General features: G+C 50.2%; 7 protein-coding genes across 7 annotated transcripts; 3 read left to right on the top strand and 4 right to left on the bottom strand.

Annotated features, from left to right (window-relative positions):
* Positions 1-137: 137 nt before the first annotated feature.
* Positions 138-2678, bottom strand: TREMEDRAFT_34431 (uncharacterized protein; the record flags this gene model as incomplete). Its single annotated transcript, XM_007006951.1, has 10 exons — positions 138-454; positions 611-872; positions 1015-1074; positions 1118-1353; positions 1440-1523; positions 1566-1659; positions 1736-1980; positions 2078-2302; positions 2398-2551; positions 2598-2678. Coding segments are annotated over 10 exons (1758 nt in total), but the record flags the coding sequence as incomplete, so codon positions are not given.
* Positions 2679-3004: 326 nt separating this feature from the next.
* Positions 3005-4809, top strand: TREMEDRAFT_64761 (uncharacterized protein; the record flags this gene model as incomplete). Its single annotated transcript, XM_007007007.1, has 2 exons — positions 3005-3244; positions 3457-4809. 2 exons carry the CDS (start codon positions 3005-3007, stop codon positions 4807-4809), a joined length of 1593 nt encoding a protein of 530 aa, XP_007007069.1.
* A 320-nt stretch (positions 4810-5129) lies between these two features.
* TREMEDRAFT_34308 (uncharacterized protein) lies at positions 5130-8827 on the bottom strand (the record flags this gene model as incomplete). The annotated part of the gene is made up of 8 exons (XM_007006933.1): positions 5130-5262; positions 5454-6798; positions 6900-7169; positions 7224-7490; positions 7528-7641; positions 7692-7973; positions 8023-8508; positions 8551-8827. Coding segments are annotated over 8 exons (3174 nt in total), but the record flags the coding sequence as incomplete, so codon positions are not given.
* A 1905-nt stretch (positions 8828-10732) lies between these two features.
* On the bottom strand, positions 10733-11968 carry TREMEDRAFT_74607 (uncharacterized protein; the record flags this gene model as incomplete). The annotated part of the gene is made up of 8 exons (XM_007007147.1): positions 10733-10792; positions 10838-10904; positions 10958-11034; positions 11079-11119; positions 11175-11197; positions 11244-11413; positions 11516-11799; positions 11851-11968. The coding sequence occupies 8 exons, from the start codon at positions 11966-11968 to the stop codon at positions 10733-10735; spliced, it is 840 nt and encodes a 279-aa protein (XP_007007209.1).
* Positions 11969-16861: 4893 nt separating this feature from the next.
* On the top strand, positions 16862-17422 carry TREMEDRAFT_69902 (uncharacterized protein; the record flags this gene model as incomplete). Its single annotated transcript, XM_007007146.1, has 1 exon — positions 16862-17422. The coding sequence occupies one exon, from the start codon at positions 16862-16864 to the stop codon at positions 17420-17422; it is 561 nt and encodes a 186-aa protein (XP_007007208.1).
* Positions 17423-17733: 311 nt separating this feature from the next.
* Positions 17734-20810, bottom strand: TREMEDRAFT_69901 (uncharacterized protein; the record flags this gene model as incomplete). The annotated part of the gene is made up of 4 exons (XM_007007145.1): positions 17734-17843; positions 18060-18387; positions 18441-20636; positions 20682-20810. The coding sequence occupies 4 exons, from the start codon at positions 20808-20810 to the stop codon at positions 17734-17736; spliced, it is 2763 nt and encodes a 920-aa protein (XP_007007207.1).
* A 471-nt stretch (positions 20811-21281) lies between these two features.
* Positions 21282-22502, top strand: TREMEDRAFT_64756 (uncharacterized protein; the record flags this gene model as incomplete). The annotated part of the gene is made up of 8 exons (XM_007007006.1): positions 21282-21293; positions 21321-21465; positions 21533-21714; positions 21756-21962; positions 22007-22093; positions 22161-22274; positions 22325-22414; positions 22455-22502. 8 exons carry the CDS (start codon positions 21282-21284, stop codon positions 22500-22502), a joined length of 885 nt encoding a protein of 294 aa, XP_007007068.1.
* Between the last annotated feature and the right edge of the window lie 291 nt (positions 22503-22793).

The raw sequence follows: 22793 nt of genomic DNA, 5'->3' as shown, positions 1-22793 counted from the left end.
AGGTATACATCTCGTATCTCACCCCTCGATAGATGCTACATTCAAGGTCGCTTGAAATTGGCAACCACTCGACGATAAATGGCTGACGCCTTGTACATCTGACAAAGATCGACACCACACACACACTCCTACCTGATTCAAATCTCCATACCTCGTATCGGATGTCCGCTCTTCCCGCTCCGCAGTAAGTCCTCGGCATGCTTGTCCCCCACGCTCTTGCCTTTGAGACCTTTGCCCTTTAAACCTTTTGATCCGTCCGGTCGTTTGGTGACGCCCTTGTCCCCCACCACGCCCTTGTTCCCGATCCCATCAGGCATCATCTTGTTGGCTGCTGCTCCTGCAGGGATGGGATTGAGAAGCCGGGCGATGGGATCGGCATATGCGAGAGTACGTTTTGCGTAGAATAACAAATACGCTTTTTGCCCTTGAACAGCTGAGAGAGTGGTGGGCGTTACTGAACGGTCAGTTCGACGTCTACCCTTCTGACTTGAATGAACGTCACTTTTTCTCGTCCGTACGACAGGAATGAGACATTTGATCATGAGCAAGAGAAGGAACGAGATGGATGCATGAAGGAATGAATAAGGAGAAGAGAGGAAAGCACCCCCACCCTTGTCATCATCACAATGCCACCATTCATCCCCACTCAAAACGTCTGCCCAATAATGTCCGTTGTCCAACTTACCCTCGTGCGTCACCACGGCGAAAAGGTCGTATAAATACACTGAATCAGGCAATCTTTGTTCTTTTTGTGCGTCTTGAGACGAAGGGATCGACGATCCGTGCTCTACATATGGAGCCATGTTGATCGTGGAGGGGAATCGGACGGGGACTTCGACTTTGGTGGAGGTGGAATTATGATGTCCGAAGCGCTGCGCGTCAGGATGAAGTCATTGCTTGAGAAAGAGCTCTGTCGGTGCGTATTGTAATTTCCAAAAGCTTGAGGCGGGTTACATTCTTGCCAGCATTATAGCATTATAGCATAGGACGGAGAGACAGAATTGCACAACTCACCTTCAGTTGAAAGGCCAAGACGGGAGGTAGCCTTTTTATCAAGAGCTTGCGTGTAGCCGCCTGATGAGGTCAAGAACTGTCACACATACAGCGAGAGACGTACCACACCACTTCCTCCCCCACAGGAAGAACAATCATATCCTTTTCCACCATGATCCCCTACCTTCTCTTCGGCGCAAAACCGACGTAACATGCCTGGGAGTGTAAGAGGTTCGGGATTTGTGAGAGACGAAGGGGGAAAGTCAAGTTGGATGTCTAGGATAGGATCAACAGTGGTGGATGTTGTGTGACATGATGAGCAGGTGACTGAGGAAAGTAAGGATCCAGCAAATGTTTGATCTGAGGTTTAGCAATTAGCAATACTTCATCGATGATCCAGCAGAGTGATATGGTACTTGGGTGAAATGCAAGACCTGATCACTCACGGGCTATGCAAGTGCATGAAGTTGATTGTCCCCGTGCGTGAGCGTGAATCTGGTCTAAAGCAGCCAGGAAGAAAGAATGGGCGTCTTGGGGTCAGCAATATATCGAGGAATGGGAGATAGACCAACCTTGTTGTCCGTATCCTTCTAATTCCGCAGAAGCATGCCACATAGCATACAACATTGTCACTGGTCCATAGGGACTCTTATCGTCCGCGTGAAACTTTGCGTAAGGCATGATCCCATACGTGTAAAGAAAGCCGAGTGGAGGAGTTGCACATCGGAATGTGACCGCTTACCTCTTCGAAAGCCCGATCCAGCTCGCAGCACATACAACCCCTTTCCCTGTCCTGTCCCACGCTACCAGATTCTACTTCAGCACCCAAGTAAGGGCGACCCATCCCTAAACCGCGAGAATCCGGGCATACCCACCGATTGTGTTTATCGCTCATGAAGTATGCTTTGAGCAAGGGGTTGTGGATGAGAGCTTGCAGGATGGCGGAAAGGAAACATGTCTGAGAGAGGTTGAGCAAAGGTCGAAGGCCTGAATATCAGCTTCGTCATTTTGACGTCTGACTACCCGAGATAGGAGACTTTAATGGAGGCTGGAGGTGGGAGACGAGAGACGGTTGTGGACTCACCTCGACAGGGCATCCGAGTTGAGTCGGACTGGGAAGACTCGACCCAGGGGTGATAATGAGCTCTTTTCCTTCCTTTGCCAGAGGGCAAACCGGCAGTCTGTTGAGACAGATCATTATCTTCCTCTAGACGTAGTAGGGTTTCGTCATATATCGCAGAGAGGGACTCGAGGTAATGTGTGTCGTCACATATGCTACATAACACAGCTCCGGTCACAGAATCCACCGCTGAATGTCAGTCTCATCACAGATATGTTGAATTCTTGGTGGCAATGGGATAGATCTGATAAGGTGGCTTATAGGAAGAGAAGGATGGGACCTACCAAACAGACAATCATCAGATTCGGCGAAATGATCCTCAAAGCATTGTCGGGGAGAGAGGGAATAAGCGCCCATGCAGCCGACAAACGAGCATGTGAGACAAGCCCAAGGTCGGGAAAGGGGTGAAGAGCAGGCGGTGCATTGGGGAGAGGTCATCTGATCGAGTCAGCTCAAATGTACTGATTATGAAGGTTGTAACTACCTGGCGTCGTTTCATACGTTGTGATGTGGCCCCTCGACGAACAATGTGACGATATCTCTGAACCACCTCTTTGCTCTTGGACGTCAGTCAATTATGGATTGAGAGGAGGGACTGCACTCACCTGAGGACCTGATACCAGACCTGCCAGTTCTGAACATACGGCCATGTCTGCCGCCGAGCTGGGACCTGCTAACATGATGTTGTATTGGCGATGTACGGTAAGTTATAGAGACATTTACTGCAACACTTTGAGCTTTGAACGGAGTGGCACGTGACGTCAGCCCACGTGAGTATCACAATATCCCTTCTGACTTTGAAAGACCACGTCATGCTCCTTCCTCCATTTCCCCTCCCACGCGTCCGACGCGACTTTCGACATCCATCGACTTTCCTTGCAACATACTGTAATGTCCCAATTGAATCAACCTCATAATCCCTTGCTTCACCCACCCTTCTATCTCATCCCAGGCATATCTCCCAACTCTCCCATCTCTCAACAGATAGAACAGATCGATCAACTCAACACGCTACTCCTCCAAGAGATCGATGCCAATTTCGCTCGGTTTCATCAGATCGTGACGACGAGGGTTTTGCCAGAGATCAAACGGTTTGCCATTGCTGGAGAACCTACTCGAGATGCTGCCAAGGTGGGTTGTCTTGTTTCTCTCTACCCATTTCATTCATACACGGTTCACCTTGTGTGTTCTTGAATAAAGAATCCCGACGGTGGAATGTGAAAGGTTGTTGGTTTCGAAAATGAACCGAGACCGAGGAATGAGTCATTCCACACAGAAGAGAAGTGGGGAAAATGCAGGAGCCAGTGATATATGTTCAGAATGGTCTCTAAGCTGACCCACAGTTCTGGCGTTCATTCTTCGAAGCTGCAGCTGCAGTCCGTGCTACACCTTCTTCCGACTTATCAACATTATCTCCTTCCAATCATTCTCATCAAGCCTCTTACACCTCACACGATCAATCCCTACCTGAAGATTCATATGCCGACAATACGATAGATGGTTCTTTCATGTTTCAAAATGGACTCGTAACTTCAACTCCAATGGCGAACGGTAAAAACGTTCACAGACAAGGTCCTTCGACCAGTTGGGAAGCTTCTATCGAATCACCTTTCGATTCCATCGATAGAAGGTTACGTGATGATTTAAGACTTTCAGAAGATAGAAGTGATGAAATGACAACTCCTTCTTTACCTTCTGGATATTCACTTCCTACACTTGAAAAACCTGATCAACCTTCTCCTGAACAATCTTCAACTGAAGATACACCCACACCCAAAGCTGAGAGAATAAGGACGAATCCATTTGGTCAAAAATGGGATGGAATTGCAGATTTACGTTCAACACCACTTACGGCTGGGAAAATCAAGAAACATTCATCAAAGACGGAAATGGGAAAGAAAGAAAAAGATAAGATCGGACAATTCGATTGGGAAGAAGAAACGGATGATGATTTGAAATTTAACATGTCACCTCCTGTCACTATGACATTTGGAGGTTTACCACCACGTGTACAAGCTGCCGTTAAGATCAGTCAAACACCTAGAAAACCTAGTGCTCAAAATAATCAAGATAAAGAAAACGCGATGATGATGTTGAATGATCTAATGGAGGAGATTAACGAAGTTTATAAGCCTTCACCGCGTATGTCAACTCCAGAAGGTTTGAGAAGATATTCAGTCGTACCTCCTAATTCTCAAGGTCGACAACTCTTTCCTAGCACCACAACAACATCAAATCAACCAACAGACAAGTCGAGGTTGTCAGAAGGGAGGATGAAATATAGGAAATCGTTGGCAGGTGATACCACAGCAGGATCGGTCATGATGGCCGATGGTATTTATACGGATGAAGATTCAGATTTAGAGGATGAAGGCGGTTCTTTCGATACTATCTCTGGTCCTTCCATCGTATCACACGATCAACAAGGATCAGGCGTTATGGTAACGTACGACGATTCATTTTCTCTACTAGAATCTCCACCTCAATCAGGTGCGTATCAGTATCATACGGGTACTGCATCTGGGACAGAGGGTGAAGATGTTAATATGGTTTTTGGTGGACCTAGAGCTGGGGCGCAGGAGAAATTCGAATTGAAGAAAAGGGAGGAGATGAATACTTACCATGGTGGGAAGTTGGAAGATGCGGCAGGGATGGATGTTGCTACTAGTCCTACGGCTGCTTTGGCGAGGAAATGAAGTTGAGCTCCACATTGTAGTGTTCCTTTTACTATGGATCTATGCTTGGTCTTTGGCATAATTTAGCGTAGTCGTGAGGGCCTGCTTGTACTTATCTCTATCAAATTTATCAGAACCAGCATCAGAGCAAGGTGGTTAAATGCGTGACGAGCAGCTGAGAAGAAAGGATGCAAGTGATACATCAATGCAGATCTATCTAGTGTACAACTCGAGACATTCACACCATCTGTCAAGGGGGCAATATACCTCTTCACAGAAGATAATACTCGGGAAATACAACATCACATTGTCTCTCCTCTCAACCTTTCACCCCTGATCACTCACTCTTCCTCTTCTCCCTCCAACGGAGCATATTCGTGTTTACCCCTAGTGAACCACCACCATCCCACGCTGGTAGCAGTGATGATGAGCAACACACCGATACCTGATAGTGTGACCACCAGCCATCCCCAACTGCGAGTCAGCTTACATTGACACTTCACCATCCCGTAACCTGATTTGACACCGAAGCCCTGCTCACGACTGATCAGAAAGACCGAGACGAGTGTTTATCACGTCGTATCTCCCTAGGTGACATGGGAACATCCATGGGATACGCGAAGAAAGATGGCTTATGATAAAGGACAAAGTGTAAAAGCACTGACCGAGAGAACCAGCTAGGTTCATAAGGTAACAAAACCCCATCAAGCATCACGACCCCTCCACCTAAGGTCATTCCTCCTTCCCACAACCTATCTCTCTCTTGTCCATCCTCCTCCTCATCATCATTCTTTTCTCGTATAAACTCCGCCCTCACATTGATCTCCTTTCCATACTGTTTTCTCCATCTCACACTTGCCCTTCCACTCTGACCTATCCTCGCCGCTTCCCCACTCACACCGTTCGAGCTACGTGCGTTTCTTATACCCACCAGAAAACTGTTATCCCCCGTAGCGCGGAAAGCTACTTCTCCGTACTTGCTTTCCCGTGTTAATAATGTAGCATACACCGCATCATCGTCCAAGGCCAACGGTCTGCCATCCCTAGGTTGTCCTTCCACTGACTTTGGTCTGTCCGCCCGACCTAACATGGTCTGACGCTGGGTTGGGATGATATGAAGTTTGAGAAGTTTACGTAGCTGATCGGGATTTTGAAGATAATAAGTCATGTTGAGCCTCGAGAACGCTTTATCTGTAGGACATAGCAGTGTGTACGCTGGCATTGCTAGGGAATATTTTTCGGCCGATTCATCGTCCGGAGAGTCTTCAAGGGGCGCCGGACTGACAATCCCTTCTAAACCTGCGGAAACAACTTCTTTATCAGTCGGTTCACGTCCTTGAAGAATCCAACCCATGCCACTTTTCACCAGCAATTCAGCCATAGTGGTTTGTTTGCTGCCCCTGACGAGTTTCCCAATGTTTATGTCGATATCCGCTGGCATCACCACTTCGTCGATGGTATGTATCACTCCGGTCTGCGTGAGAGCATCGATACCGACAATTCTGGCCGGTCGAAGCTCTCCATTCGCCGGAAGATCTTTGCCAGAATCGTGATCTTGCCATTTCGTGGGTGATTGGAGATATAAAGTCATATTGTAAATCCGATTATTCTCGTTGTCGTCATGTTCAGGAGTCTCGGAACTCGACTTGCTAGTCCGACGTAAGATGATCTCTCCTCCTTCGAGTGTGGGGTATACTTGACGGCCAAGTTCAAGATCAGGCGTGTAGATGATTTGTTGGATCATATGATATTTAACCAATTTCCGTAGTTCATCTTTCCCCTCGGATAGAAGGAGGTACTTCATCGCTAGACCGAGTGCGCCAAAAGCGCGATTGCGAGGGATGAAGAGTGTCGCGGCCGGAGTATGTTTGACGTATTTGTCCAAATCGGCAGCGTAGACGGCGGCGACAAAGGTGGATAGTTGCAAGTTTGAGACAGCGGTCTGAAGAACGTCATCAGGCGGAGCAAGAAGTTTGGAAATGAGGTAGATGATGCTTTTGCCGGATTTGACTGAGATCAGCTCTCGACCTCAGTCCTCGCCACAGCAAGCGTTGCGCTGAGCCCGGAACAAGGTCAAGAACCGGGTGCAGAGTAGGTGTACGGAGACTCACCAGGCTTCCCCACTACTGTGGCTCCTCCGAAGCGTATTTCTCCCTCTACTTCTTTCCACTTGCCTCCGATCTCTCCAAGGGTCTCGGAAACATCTACCCTTAACCTTTGTCGCCCTCCGGACAAAGCCGTGGTACGCAGCTCAGTGGCCAGCAACATTCCATCCTCCACATCTTTTGGAAGCAAGCGACCAGGTAGGATATGATATTGCAACAGCTGAGCCAGAGGACTAGCATCATGCAAAGGGTCGCATGCTGTGATTTTAGGGGTCCCTCCATTCCATTCGTCAAGCTCAAGCACGTCGTCTGTTTCAACGGGCTCGCCACAACTGGCCGACTGTAGACGTGTGAGTTGAGCGATGCTTCCCCATTTATCCAGAGACTCCAAGACTTCATCTGTGGGGGCGAGAAATGTCCATGCTTGGTCGTTGCCTTCTTTGCCAGGTTCACCGACGTAGGTCGAAGAAAGGTTCGCCGATCTTAACAGTCCGACAAAACGTGTGGCATTAAGTGATACTAGCATCTTCTCAGCGGAATTGAGAAGAGTGAAATTGTCGGGCAGTAAAAGTGTTGGAACGATATGTACAACACCTGCTAATCAGATATGGACGTCTTGTAGATAGCGACTTACCATTTGATGCAAATATATCCACAGCGTCTGTGGTGGAGGTTGTCGAGCCATTGACGATAAGACTGCCATTCGAGGCAGAAGCGATTGAAATGTTTTGCCCGGAGATGGCCTGGACTAATTCTATCAGTCCACACCTCATAATGAGAGCTGGTCATGTTGCTCACCCTGCCGAGGCTTTTCATCCCATGTGTCTGCCCAGCCGACACCATTCTTGACTTCCAGTATCACACCACCAGCCACCACCCGTCCAACGCCCTCTGCTCCGAAATCGGACTCCAGATATCCCTTCTCGAGGTTATCCAATGTAGAGCTGAAAGCATCGTTACTGGGTGCGAAAACAGTCAAGTGAGGTGTGTTGTGCAAAGAGTCAGGTAGAGGGGCAGGAAGATCGGGTGGAAGCAGTCGAGATAGGTACGATAATTCAGGTCGAGTTCGAATGATCTCATCTTGAAATCAGCTTCTCTACCTCTCCTCGCCTGTACTATGAGAACTGACCGATAGACGCGGGCATGTCCAACACTCCTTCAACACCGATGACCACACCATTTTGAACCCATCGAATCCCCTCGTGAGGTCGATCACTCCGATCCTCGACCTCGGTGTTGTTGTCCTCTTTCCACCCACTTCCGTCCCACACTTCCACACCTCCACTTCCGTTCCAATCAACTCCCACTCTCCCTCGTTGTCCTCCTGCCTCAGATTTAGCTTTTGCCACACGAAGTCTCTGTCCATGTCCCGCTAACAAACCTTCTCCTCCGCGAGGCAGCCAGGGAGGACCAGGCTCAGGGACGGGTGGCAAAGGTGGTTGTGATAACATGGGGTAAAGAAGGGTGGTTTCAGTGGTTATATTGTGGGAGGTGGATTCATTGGCTAAGAGGTGGGAAGGGGGTAAGGTGTAGTTGAGAAGATGGTAAAGGAGGTGTTGTCTCAATGCCCAGTTATGATTATCCATGGCGACCTCCCCCCTGATATCCCAGAATCCTCCAGGCGCATCTTCCGGGATCTCCTCTTCATGGAGCTGACTAGATAGGATATTATGATTTTCAGAGATAGCGGTCTCATCTTTGTTCCACTCATCCAGCCCTTCGTGACCCAACCAGCCGAATGCCCTCGTATCTGACGTATCAGGCCGATGAGCCTTCGCCCATTCATCCCAAGCCTTGTTGGTAGGTGCGAAGATGGTCGCATTGGCCATATGAGCCAGCATGGGTATACATTTTGCCCGTTGTAGTAATCGAAGGAAGGTGGTGTGTTGGTCGGATTGAGAGAGAGCTGAGACGATGGTGACGGATAGGGTGGTGGGAGGTGCGGCTAGGTCATCAGCTAAGATGATTCGAAGTGACGAGTGACTCACCTTGTGTGATCGTGCCAGCTGGAGGTGAAGAGGAAGATGAGTGAAGAGTTAAAACAGGAGTGAGGGGGTTGTCAGGAAAGGAAAGGGGTCGTTGCTGAGCTGAAGCCAGAGATACCAGCCAGAGGAGCAGGACCGGTCTGTACCACATGATGCTGTTGTACCTCATCCTCATATATTATCCTCCTCCGACGGCCAGCAGAATCGGCAGATATGTATGCTATTGATCCATTGAGGCCAGATGGTATGAGTGATAGCGTATGCAGTGCACGGCAATAATAATGAGTTGACGGGATATGTAGATGTATAGAGAGACGAAAGGAGAAAGGAGAGTGACGGCAGCGTCCTTGTTACAGTCACGTGACCGTCCATGTACCACTCAGCGTTACTAAGTTACTAGAGTAGAGTGCGAGTACGAGTACTCGTACTCTACTGCATGTCCTTGTACAGCTGTCAATCCACTCTGGGCTCCCGTGTTTTCAGCCAGTGACGGTAGCCAACATGCTCTACCCTAGATCATTCCTCTCAATTCAAACATCAGTACCACTCCCATCGTCAAACCTGCCAACATCCACACACCCCACTTGGCTTGTCTTCTGTCCCCAGCGTTCTGCCATGTCGCTTTCGTACCTCCGGTCGCAGCGATCACATTCGTCCCCGTAGCCCATCCAGCAGCGTTGTTGTTCGCTTGACCAACAACATCCACGCCACCAGTAGCCGTGGCTGGAACGGTCTCTCCATCGCTGAGATGAGTCCAAGCGTTCCCAGAACCCTGATCACCACTTCCGTTCCCGTTCCCGTTTCCACTCCAACCAGAACCAGAGTTGTTGGTGGAACCACATGTGTTGCAAGATCCGCTACCTCCACCGACGGTCGTCATGGTTCCAGTATAGGTCGAATCGTACGCGATACCGGTTGAGGTCACCCACATGGAGGTCAAAGTCTCAGTGATGGGGATGACGGTTTCGTATGTCGTACTCATGATCAGAGGCGTGGGTTGGTAGTGGACCACATAGACGGTACCTTCTTGGGTCACTGTTTCTGTCATACTGACGGTCTGAGTCGAGTATGATGTGATTGTGGTGGAGTCGGTCACATAGACGGTGCATGGGATTGAAGTGACGATGGTGGTGGTGATGGTTTGAGCGGTCAATGTCTCTTCGCCACCGCTGCAGGTGTCACAACGTTCTTTGATCCGGTCAGCTGCAGTGGGGACAGGGAGTGGCGTGGGTGGGACGTTAATAGGTGCTGGACGAGATGGAATGGGTGTTTGAAGGACAGGTTGTGCCGATATGAGAGGAGGAAGGAGAGCGAGGAAGGGAGTGAGCAATAATCGAGAGGTGAGGAACATGGTGATGATCCAAAGTTGTGTTTTCGAGGTCAGTGATTAGTAGTTTTTAGTGCAATGAGTGAGGTGTGTCGTCAGAGGGTTGTCCCGGTGGACTTATGAGTAAGGGACAGAGGTGTTTGAAGGTAAAGTGGTGGAGAGATCGATGATCAGAAGATGAATTTAGGGAGGTCGGGCTTTAGATGGTTCGAAGGGTCGTGAAAGTCGTGAATGGTGATAGGGGTGTAGAGAAGAAGGCGCTCGCTCAATCATTCTCTCAGGCCTTTGCCTCTCCATCAATCATCCAGAATTCGGCCGATGCAGCCAAACGAAACGCCGACCCCGCTCGGAGGGTCAAAGGATCGTACACAATGGCGAGTTTGACGTAGGACATTCGGGTCAGGCAAGAAAGGACACTGGATCTCAGACGAGTCTCGGCTTGATCTATCCCCGCGCTCCACATCAATTGTCTCTTGGCGTATGCTTGGTTCGCAGACAATGGTTCCATGCCAGATGTATGGTATGATCTATTTCTTCTGCTCCTTGCTCTCTTCCTTGGGTGGGGGTGGAGGTGGGATTTTGAAATTCTACTCAGATCAGCCGGGGCACATTTGATATTTCAAAGTACGTACCTCTGGGCGAACATTGGGGTCGCCTGAGCCGACTTGCTCCCAAGGAGAGGCGGCGTCGGCGAAGTTTCTGCACCGTAAGTCTCTAGTTGTTCGATGACGAAGACGGTATTCCAGACTCACCTGAACGCCTGTGTGAGCTGCAAAGGTTCGTATATAACTCTCTTTTTCTCCTCATCGTAGCGTACTTCAGAGTATCCCTAATCATCAGACTGCATATTCCGGTTAACTTGCTACTACTCACAGTCAATGGAAAGTCTTTCCGTAGAGGATGTCCCTCGAAACCTGCGAGCCATCAGCGACAGATCGGTAGTCATAAGACTGAATGGGCCAGACTGACCATAATCTGTGAGGATACGTCGGCTGTAGTTTTTAGCTAGGTTCTTTCGTAGAATCAGGGCAGACTCACAGATCTGGATGACCACTGAAGAAGACTCCATACATGTCCCAGACCTCTCGTTCGTACCAGTTGGCACCGCTGTAGATACCCACAGCGGATGGTACAGGGGTGACTTCGTCGGCATAGGTTTTAACTCGAATCCTGGATTGATGTTCGATGGAGAGGAGATTGTATACCACCTGAAAGATGAGCGAGAATTCTTTCACCTGCGGAACGGACGATTCGTTCCAAGTGCCTGAACGTAAATGGAACAGGGGGAATGCGATACCGCCTAGACTCACTTCAAATCGCATAGATCTGGTGGGATAGTCGACAGCGGTGATGTCCATGACCTGCTTATACTGACATTGCTGATGATCCCTCAGAAAAGTGAGCACGGGGATGACACCCGATGGTGGGATGTAAATTGTGAGCTCGTCTTTCCAGACGGAGAACTGCTGTATGTATTTGGGAAGACATGTGAGGAGGTATTGACCATAGCGATGAAGAGGAGAAGATAGAGATGCAGTCTTTTCTGCTGGGTTGATACCAGTGGGTTCGGGGAAAGGAGCTGTGGAAGGCTCAGCTGAGGGTTATCAGCCGGGGATACATATTCCGAGAAGCAGGAACAACTCACGGGCTCTGGATGTGGCTGAAGATCGGAGGGTTCGAGTGGAGAGCAATTGTGAGAGAGGATGATGTCTGGCCGATCTGAGGGGAGTACGCAGGGATACCAATACCGCTCTCAAGGTCATGGTGGGTGGTGGTGGTGGTGGTGGTGGTGGTGGTGGGGAGGGGGCAAGTCAAAGTAGGGGGATTTGTAGAGGAGACCGATGCCACATACTAAACGGTCAGACGGAGTTATCGGCGTTATTGTCGCCACCCGTGCGAGGCAACCTGGTCACAAGTCTGTTCTGCGGAGAGGACCAGCACACTCGTACCAACTTGCTACTTGACTAGTCACTCTGCTCATAATACTACTATCGAGACCAAAATCAAACACTACTCTTCCCTTGATAGCTTTGCAGCTTATCTCGCAGCATACTCGTGCCCTCTACCTCATATCCCCTCTGTCTCGCCCCTACGAGCTCGCGTCTTTCTCTACCCATCTTTGCCTCCCTCGCCTCCCCTCAGCCACACTCACTCGGCTCCTTTGACGCTCGCTGCTACACGTCTTCCTCTTTGGTTTGACCTCAGATACTTAGCAACTGACTCCTCCCATACCCGGATACACTCCCGAGGAACCAATCGTATCCACCAGAATTCATCATCTTGTCGTCCCGATGTGAGTACAACTCATCTTCCCTTATCCGCGCATAACCTTTGCATCCCGTGCTGACCTGCAGGACCGCAAAATGACAAGTTCGCCAATTCAAAATCATGTTATCGACCATTCAACCGACCAGCCAGCCGTGAAGAACGAAGATGTCAAGCTACTAGCCGAAACCATCCCCAAAGAGCCCGAGATCCGCAAGATAGCAGAGCAAGACGCTGTCATTGAGCGTTTGGAGCGCTTGAATGAGGACACAGAGCTGAAAGAGTCTATAGAGCACGCCAATCAAGTATTGAATTCGGTGGAAGTGGCGAATAGCGAAGATGAGGTGGACGATTTGGTCGGGGAAGAGAATAAGTCACCTCAAGAGCGTACCGATTCGCTTGCGGCAGGAGCGGTCGAAGAGGCCGACACAACTGCCCTGCCAGATCTCACACGGGCGAACATGCAGTATGCAGTCTCTCCCGTCGCCATCGTCATCAACGTCGGTGATTCAAGCGGAGCTGGGCTCACACCCGATCAGAGTGTCACCCACGAGACGGGGTTGGCGGTACCTGCATCGATATCCGGCAGTACCTCCGAACCTGACGGTCACAGTTCTGAAATTGAACATGTCGATCCTCTCCATTCTCCAGCCATATCAATCCCTGTCATTCGCCCCACGACACCCGCTTCTAGAGACTCTACTCCTCCCCTTCCCGCCTCTGCCATTGCCGCCAAGAAGTTCAGCTCCATCAATGTCAATAAGAGGTTTCTCAGTAAGACTGCGAGCCCTGCTCCGGGTCCTGGCACTTCTGGCGTCAAAGCCGCTTCTCCTATCCCTATCACAGCTCCGTCGAAACTTTTATCAACAAAGCTCACCACTGTTCCTCCATCCAAATCTGGCGTTTCACCGAATAACACTAGCTCGGCTGGCGGCTCGGCGGGAAGCTCCCCGTGGGCCAAAAAAGCCATACCACCCCCTTCAGATCCTTCTCAGTCTACAATAACGTCAACCCTACATCAACCCGCCCCGATCAGAGGACGGGCTTTAGGCAGCATGTCTAGCATGGCAATGGGCACCGGGCATGGCATTGGTGGCAGTGCTCGGGCTGCCTGGAGAACCCTGTCGTCGGACGAATCAAGATCAGCGCTGGGTTTAGCAAGGGAATTTCCTACTGCGAAAGAAGTGGCAGACGGTATGTCATCTACACTGAATTCTGTGAGCTCCGGGCTGACTTTTACTAGGAAAGAAAGCTGCCGTCGTCGCAGCACAGGCACAGGCAGCTCACAATGAAGCTATCCTTCAAGAGCTAAACGTCTTCTCACAGCTCGAGAACACCGGACACAGGTGGGATGTCAGTATCGCCACTCACAGAATCTGGCCGTCTGCTAACTGCCTCAGGACGAGAACGACGACGACGACGTGATCGACTTTGGCGATGGCATGATTGCTCATCACACAGAGCCTTTAGAGCAAGATACTGTAGCTGGACCGACCGCAAAAGCGGAAAGATTTGTGGAAGACTTCGATCGAAGCTGGCCTCGCAAACCCGGGCCCAGTGATCTATTGAAAGCAGCCACTTTCTCGCAGGAGGCGACGGATAAAGTTCTCTTCAACGCGTCATCGAATCGGTTAGAATCCAACCTCGTTCGAGTTCCTCAACAACCGTCGCAACCCCCTCGACTTATGCCAAGACCTAGTGAACCTGTGGGACCCCATATCCCACCTTTGCCTTCAGTCAGTCGAGGCTTTGACCGACAATTGCCTCCTCATCTGCAGAACTCCGGAGAATCAGGACGTATGCTTCCGCCTCACCTTCCTGCTGCATTTACCGATCGGTCCGATGCTCCTGTCCCTCATACACAAGTCTCAAAACCGCAACAGCCGTCCTCCGGACCACCAAGACAAGCGTGGAATGCACAAAGAGAGCCTGAACGTCCCCCTTTACACCTCGGAGATCGTCCTGCCGGATCGAATGTCCCCAGAGAACAGAAAGAGCCTCATCAACTCCCCTTCCCCCCACGGCGTTCATTCTCTCAGCTTGCAGGCCCCCCAGGCCCTCCTCCTCCAGGTGTCGGCCCTGGCTCTCACTTACCCCATCCGCCTCAACCCCCGCCCCGACCCGTTTTACCCGCTGCGCCCGTTCCGGATCCCAGTTTCGATCAGGTTGCAGAGATGCACACCGCGGCGGAGAAGGCAAGGTTACGTCGGTTAGCTGAGGAGCAGGAGAGAGAAGCCGCCGCAGAGCGCGCTCGACAAAAGGCGAAAGAATTAGAAGAGAGGCTCAAGGCGAACTCGACATCAAATACAGTAGAGTCACCCACTATATCGAATGCTGTCCCTCCAGGCATCGGCAAAGCTCCTCTGACATATACAATCGCACAGCGGCCCAAGCCTGCCCCTGAAACCAGGCGGCCTACATCGACCAGCCCCGCAAATAACACGATCAGTCTACCCGTCAAACCTAATGGTGACTCTGCTAGATCAACAGAAGTCTCTTGGCGAACCAAGATGCAACCACCTGCAGCGATTGAAGACTCACAATCACCTCCGTCACATCCCACACACAACCCTCTTATATCTTTAAACCGCACTTCCCGACCGACTGCCGAGTCATTCTTCAATAGCAAACCGGAACCTGCTGCGCGATTACCTGACACTATCACTGCGAGTCGTCCTGCTGTACCCACAACCAGCGTCGTTGCGACATCGACTGTGCCTGCGACCGAAGAGCTCGCTCTCAAAGAGGCCATTCGTCGGGCAGGTGAGACACCTTTGACAGAGAAAGCTACGCCAAAGCGTGACTTTGATGATATGCTGAGCCGAATAAAGGCTGCGATGGAGCAAGCTCGGACAACTCCGGCCAGAGAACAAAGTGTCAAGCTTGCTTCCAACTCCGATGCGACCTTGGATGTTCATCAGTCCGCGCTTGCTGATAAGACTCGACCCAGTGGAGCGTCTGCTTCAGTGGGACAAGCACCAAGGATACTGGAGAAGCCCCCAGCGCGGATCGAATTTTTTGACGTTACCCAGCCCCAACTCCCTGTCCTACCGTCGTCCGCTTGGCGTACATACACTGTAAGAAATCCTCCTCCTCAACCTGCCAAACCTCCAATCCCTCGATGGCGACTGCAAGCATTTCAGGCACCTTTGCAGCGTCCGCCTAAAGGATGGCTCATGTCTTTCGACCCACCTGTCCTCGCCTTGGATTCTTTCGCCTTATCACTTTCCGCATATCTCCTTCCTCCTCCCCCTCGTCACTTGGGTCGACCAACTGAGGTTGTAGTCAGTATATCTCCTCGAAGACTTGAGAAATTTGAAAGGAAAGTCAAAAAGAAGATAATTGTACCCCTGAAGGGCGTTTCACGATCCGACATGGGAGACGCAGTCTCACGAAGTTTAGCCGACACATTATTACCTGCAGCGAAGGTTGCCACCACGGCTGCATCTTCGGTGCTCAAGAGTCAAGCCGTTCGCCCTCCCAATGTCGATAGTAAGAGCGCTCCAGCCCGGGAGTCAACGAACGTCACTCCTGTCCCTTCTGCAGGATTACCGGTCAAGGCTTCTGCGGCTGCAAAAGCTGAGCGCGAAGGATTATTCAACGAGGGTGTGGGAATCAAAGATGACAAAGTACGTCGGGCGTCAGATTCAAAAGCAGGAGTGAGATTCATGGTGTCTTCGGAACTTGAGGGTGATTCATTGCTGGATGAAGTGAATAAGATGTCGCTCGAGAGTGTGGGAGAGGGATTGGAAGTCAACAGACCGGGTCCTGGTAATATCAAAGACGATGTGATCGAGAGAAGACGCGAGATTGGGGAGATCATTCGTCCAAACCTGTCACACGTCTCACAGCCAGCGCCATCCACTTCGACACATGCTTCGTCCTCTCATCCTTCGATATCACCTGGCCGATCCAACTCTGGTCCCTCTCAGGCTCAATTGCAGCCAGGTCATCAACCTACGTCGGCGATGCAAGGGCAACAACAATGGATGTCTCAACAAAGACGAGAGCACGTAAAGAGTGTCTGGGATCAGGCAGAAAAACGCAAAGCATCCGATCCGAATCATCCAGACAGCAACAACCCTGTCCCAAAAACCACCTCTCAAGTTCAAGATCTGTCAACGCCTCTTTACCCCTCACTCAATGCTCCCTCTTCTGCCGATCCGCCCAATGCACCATTACCGAACGTAGGGACGAGTGTCAAAATGGGTTATAGCATATCAGCAAGTAGTAATCCTACTCCAAATCAACATCAGACCACTTCCAGTTCATTCCAACCTACGACCACCACGTTCCCAACCATTCGATCACAAGGATATAATTACATGTCTCCCCCCACTCCATCCGTCTCCAGTCTTGCAGGTGTTCATACGGCAACCACTGAAAATGCCATGGGGTTATATCCCGGTAATCGTCCGGCGAGCGGTGCGAACGGATTCACCAATCAACCAGGTCTTTGGTCAGGTTCGACTTTCGCCTCGCCGGCAAATGGGGCGTACGCATATGGTCGTCCTGGTACGGATCAAAAAGCTGCGATGGCATTTGGGAAGGATTATGGTTATCCGAATGTTTCAAATATTCAGAACGTTCAGAACGGTGGTCAGAATTCACATCCGACATTGGCACCGGCGCAGGGTCAGGGGTATCCGAGAGGATTTCCAAACTACGGTTATGGATATTCCTCTCAAGCCACCGCTCAGACTCAAGGTGGGATAGGAAGGTTCAGTGTTCAGACTACACCGGGACATGGTGAGAACCCTTCTGGGACAGGCGCGGGGATGGTGAACGGTACTTCTGGCATAGATTACATGTATGGTTCGGTGGATAATACTGGTGGGTATTATGGAGGTGTACAATATCAAACTCAACAGACACAAGGACAAGGGCAATATGTCACTTCGCCCGTGAGAGCGCAAGCGGGGAGAGGTGCGCCAACAAGGAAGATGTGGTGAGATGGAAAGGGGATAGATGTGGGGATGACGTGATGAGAAAAAAAGGAATGACGAGTTGATCTTTTGAGTCGTGACACATGTCTGTTAGGTGATATGACGATGAATCGAAATCATCGGAGAAGAGACGAATGGGCCAAGAAAGGTAGAGATTAGTTCGTTGACATTTGGTACATAATTAGTCATTCCCAGTTTATGAAAAGCTGAGGTTGGGTATTTGCATTTTGCTGAGTAGCCATGTGCATTGTTTGCATCTAAATACAACAAATCCTACTGTATCTATGCAGAGAGATGCGCCAAGAACTGATGGATTATTAACTGAGATAGACCCGTTGGGTGAGAAGAGGTTTACTATGTCTCGCTCCGAGATCGCAGAGGATACGAAAAGCCGCCATGTCGACCCTGGCTTTGAACACGACGAACACTGATATTAGTTTTGGTTCATCTTATGACAATGAGTTCAGATTGCATCTTCTCTTCCATACAACCTAATAGACATGTTTAAGCCACCTAACGGCTAAGCCATCAAGTCAAGATCAAGATCAATATCTCCCTCCACATTGACTGAACCGGGTGTATCAACGACTGAACAACCAAACAGAGAAAGAAGGCGAGATATGACAATGTAAGAGGGACGCACCGTGAGTAGGATCATGATCCGCATTCCCTTCTGCTTCTTGACACATGTCGAACCCTGCGGCACAATGAGCACATCGAAGCCATATACCTCTTATTTGATCAGAATGTATATCGCATAATGTCTCTTTATGTACCAAGTGACGAAGGTACGAAGTGGGATCATGAGGATCTATGACTGATCCTGATGGAACGTCACCCACACGAGATTTGTACAATCTTGGAAGAAGAGGTCGTGGAGAAGTCAGGGGGAAATGAACGGGACGATCAAATTTGAAGAATACGTGAAAAGGGTCATGAACTCTGTAAGAGCGAAGTTCACATATTGAACACTAAGAGTGAGTAAAGAAGATAAACTCTGGGGTTGAAATTTAAGACGACGTACTAGGTTGAAAGACATTGGTTCAGATGGACAATTGGCACATTGATATCTTCTTCCCAAGATCCATTCGTTACAATTACTACATCTACACCCATGATCTAATACATCTCTTGCGGAAGATCTCCCTTCGTTACCGTTCAGTCCACTGAGGCCATTCCTATCCATCACATTGTTTGAAATCCCTCCGTAGACTGTCTCATTTGTCGGTGAAGGTGATCTTGAAGAAGTTGACGTTGTCGAGTCAGATCTTTGCGCAGCTACAGCAGATGAATCTTGTTGGAACCATCTATCCCTCGCCCGTCTACTCACTGCTTCCACCTCTGATGATGCTAAAGGAAGAGGGATTTTCATCATGATATGATCAGCCGTATGACCACCATGTCCAACGGTCACCACTCCTTCGCATTGAATACACAAGTCCCATGAGGGACACACCGCACAATGAAATCTGGGACCGACGATATCTTGAAGACAATTGTGACAGAACGCCCCTGGATGACGCACCAGTTTGGATGAAGCGACATTGACTGGATCTTGATTCCTGATATCCACTTGCGGAGGATAAGACGTTGACGACTCAGCATTAGGGAGGGATTTATCGGGGAGAGAGAGAAATACATGTGCAGGATGTATTTCGCCAACCTTCTGATGACACGAACGGCAGAGGTCGAATTTGGAACAAGAAACGCATTTGAATCGATCGGTGATGAGTGGAGTTCGACACATGGTACACTCGCTATCTTCGTTGTACTCCACATCCGACCATCCCTCTGCGGTCCAAATCTTTTCTCGGAAAGTATGTCGAAGTTTTGTCCCTGATCGAAGACGAGAGCCATTCAAACTTCCAGCCTTGGGTGCGGCTTTGGCATGCACCACGCCATGAGTTTCGATGCATGTCGAGCAAAGCTCATATCCTACAGGCTGAGAGAGATCACCGGCATCCGATCCGGGAGGGGAATGTGATGCTTGAGTTGATAAAGAATTACTCCTCTGTCTCGGCTGAGCCGTCGTTTGATATACTGTTCGAGAGCCAGTGGAATCGTTACCCGTCCTATCTGTCTCGGTGGACCCCTCACTACCGTCGCTTATGCTAAGTACTGGTGGCGTCGGTGGGACAAAAGGTGATTTGCCAGGTGCATTCTCCTTCCACATTTGACCTTCACCGCAGGTCGAACAAACATATCGGATGTATTCCAAGCGTACCCCGCAAGCCGAACAGTCAGGTGCCAAGATGGGGGGACCAGTGGGTTCAGCGACTCTCACAGGTTCCGACGAGAAGGCCGAGCCGGGGGGAGAAGATGTGGAGGCACTGGGAGTGAGAACTCGAGAAGTGGAAAATGGATCATCGGCATCGCCATCAGAGGTGGATTCGGTGGAAGAGTCTTCCGTCGAGTACGAGTAATAGTATCCTGAAAAGTGAGCTAATAATGTAGGATGAAAAGACAAGAACCTACTGCCTTTAGCGTTCCTCTGGAGAGCTATAACCCCAGGAGACTCATCATCACTCCCGAAGCTCTCCTCATCACTGCCATACCGTCTACCACTACCGTTGACTCTTGAGCGAGGGGCTTGTCGTCGAGCCAGACGACTTTGTTCCCTTAGCCATCTACTTCCCAACTCAGAATGAGTCAACAATGGAGGCGCTGGATCGCTCTCTGGACCGGACAAGATTGGGGGTTCACGGATCGAGGCACCTTCTCTGTCCTCCGGGACTGGGAGCGCCGGGTTCAGGCTAAGACCGTTCAGCTGTCGTGCTATAGGGTTTTCACCTTGCGTCGACGATGTCGCACCGCTCCTCGATGAGCTCTCTACCTCTTCTTCAATGACGCCGATAACATCGCCACTACCTCGAGAATGAGCGGTATAGGCACTTGATTGAGTACTGCTGAGCCAACTATGTTGACTGGCATTTTCGTAGCTCCCATGTCCGCTGCGACCGCTGATGATGGAAGAGACATCACTCAAACTCGGACCATCATACTCTACCGCTACGTCTAAACGGACGGTGATCTTTTGAGAAGGAACTCTCGTAATAGACCCAGTATTCGAGTAGACGGAGCCAGCATGGTCGTCGCCAGAGACAAAATAGGCGATGGCTTCTGTAAGGTCGGTGTCGGTCCGTATGGCAAACTCTTCACCGTCATCGTCCGTGTAGGTGAAGTAGAAGGGAGAGGCGGAGAGATGAAAGCATTCTTCGACCTAAAGCATCAGCACTATTGAGTAAGACTTGAAACGGAGACTGACCCTGTTCCGGAGAGATTCAAAGCGAGTGGTCTGAGCAGAAGGAAAGGTGACACGCCTGGTGGTGGACTCGTAGGCGCACCTAAAGGTGATGGGCCGGTCAGGTCGACCAGAGATTATGTGAGCGGGCATGTGGGAGAGGATAGAACGATACGGTAGCGACGGGTGGGTATCATCGAAGAGGGGACCGAGGTTGACTGACTGTTTAGGGCTTGGAGGGGGAGGAGAGACGACAAGGGTGCATGCTGTATGCTGCGGACGTTGCTGTGAGTTCCAAGTGGAGGGGGTCCCACGTGGCTACTCTGGGGCTCCGCATTCTGCGGTCACTCTCCCTCCCTACTACTACTACGTACTATGTAGTTACTACCACCAACACCACTAGGTACTACTTGTTACACTCGCTGTACTCCACACTCTACGAGTAGTACGTCACATACGACACCATGGCGGTCAGAATCTTCCAGAGACTCGCCCGCCTTCAAGCCAGAGGATCTTTGAATAGTCAACAGTTCGTCGCAAAGCCACCAGGTGTCAGGCCCTGGTCTCGAGCGACATTCGCTACTGGGTTTGTCGTGACTACTGCTGGAATAGTCATCTACTTGTATGACTGGAAAGGTGCGTCCTTGTGATCTCTATGTCCAGTCTACGGTTGCTGAATCATTAGATGATGATCACTCTGTTACCGCAACCTTGCACGGGATCATCAAAAAATCTCAATGGCTCATCCATGCCAAATCCGTAGCTTCCCCAGAACCATTGTCGGACAACAAATCTCCCGGGTTTCGAGGTCAGTCGAGCGTACCTTCTGCGGCTAGCGGCTCTCACTCTCAGCTGCGGATAAAATTAACATCCAGTCGATTCAGATTCCTCTATACACTTCCCCCTCCAACTGTCTCTCACTACACCGTCACCACCGTTGAGCCTGGTAGGAGTAGGCGTGCGGAAAGTTTCATTTCTCCGCATTCAAGTCTACTCCGCGGGCTTTTACCTTGATGAGAAGGTGGCGAACAGTTTGCGCAGTGTGAAGGGGTGGAGTGTGAGTGTCGCCTCATTCTGATTTCTCTCCTGACGAGATAGACCTTCACTGCTCAGCATTTACTTACGCCACCTGTCCCCGCGAGCGAAGATTTGGAATCGCCCCGACTCTCAGGGGAGGGATTGGTGAGGACTCTGTTGGACAGTGGAGCGACCTGCGCGGTCAGAATAGGTAAGCAGTCCCTGAACCCTGATATTCGAGAGAATAGCTCATGTGAGACAGTACCGGTCAGAAATACGGACTTTGGGGTGGGTCCAACGCAACCGGTATTTGAGACCGAAGCTCATGGCAGCACCTTCGTGATGGGTTCACCAGGGCTCTGACCGCACGTCAGAAGCTGGCTCGAAAGTCTGGCCAATTGACAGATGCAGATGAAGATGTGAGTCAAAAACTATATTCTCTGAGTTGAAAGAAGCATTCTGTGACAATCTCAAGCTGAACGTTAGCGAGTCGCCGTTTCGATGCATCAATTCAAAACGATATTCCCCGCTGGGTCTGTGCCCAAAGGCAAATCTCTCGTGCTCTACCGCTCTCCATCTGGGTTGACAGTCGAGTACGAGGTCAGTCTTGAGATATTCTGACGGAAGTGGAAATCTAGCTGATGTCGTAGGGAAGAGCGCTGGGTACGGTCAACGACTCGTGGGTGGGAACGGAAATGATGCTGGCATATTTTGCCGACAAGGATGTCATTTCACCCAAAGTAAGCTTGCTATAGGGATTGTGTATTAGCTGACAAAAAGTTGAAAGAAGACGTCGCTAGAGGTTTAGAGGAGAGAATGAAGGGATAAAGGTGGTCGCCTGCCGAGCGTGAGAGATTCCAGCAAACAAGATGGGTAACCTTTCCGCCCAGCGGGATTGAAGCGTCTATCGACCTTTTACCTTACTTAGCTCTGACCAGGGGTTGACAGGAAAGTGGAAACTGCATGATCAAGGGGATAAGTGTACATCTGACGGGAGAATGGAATGCATGCATATCGACAAAACTTGGCTGGTTGGTGACAAGGTATGTTATATGTGACTTTGTTGGAAACCCAGAGAGCATGTTGCAATGACGTCAACCGCCTTGGTGATGGAAATGT

The sequence above is a fragment of the Tremella mesenterica genome, assembly GCF_000271645.1.
Source record: "Tremella mesenterica DSM 1558 unplaced genomic scaffold TREMEscaffold_12, whole genome shotgun sequence".
Classification (NCBI taxonomy): Eukaryota; Fungi; Basidiomycota; class Tremellomycetes; order Tremellales; family Tremellaceae; genus Tremella; species Tremella mesenterica.
The sequence above is the reverse complement of the archived record's forward strand: the minus strand, read 5'-3'. Positions and strand labels throughout refer to the sequence as shown.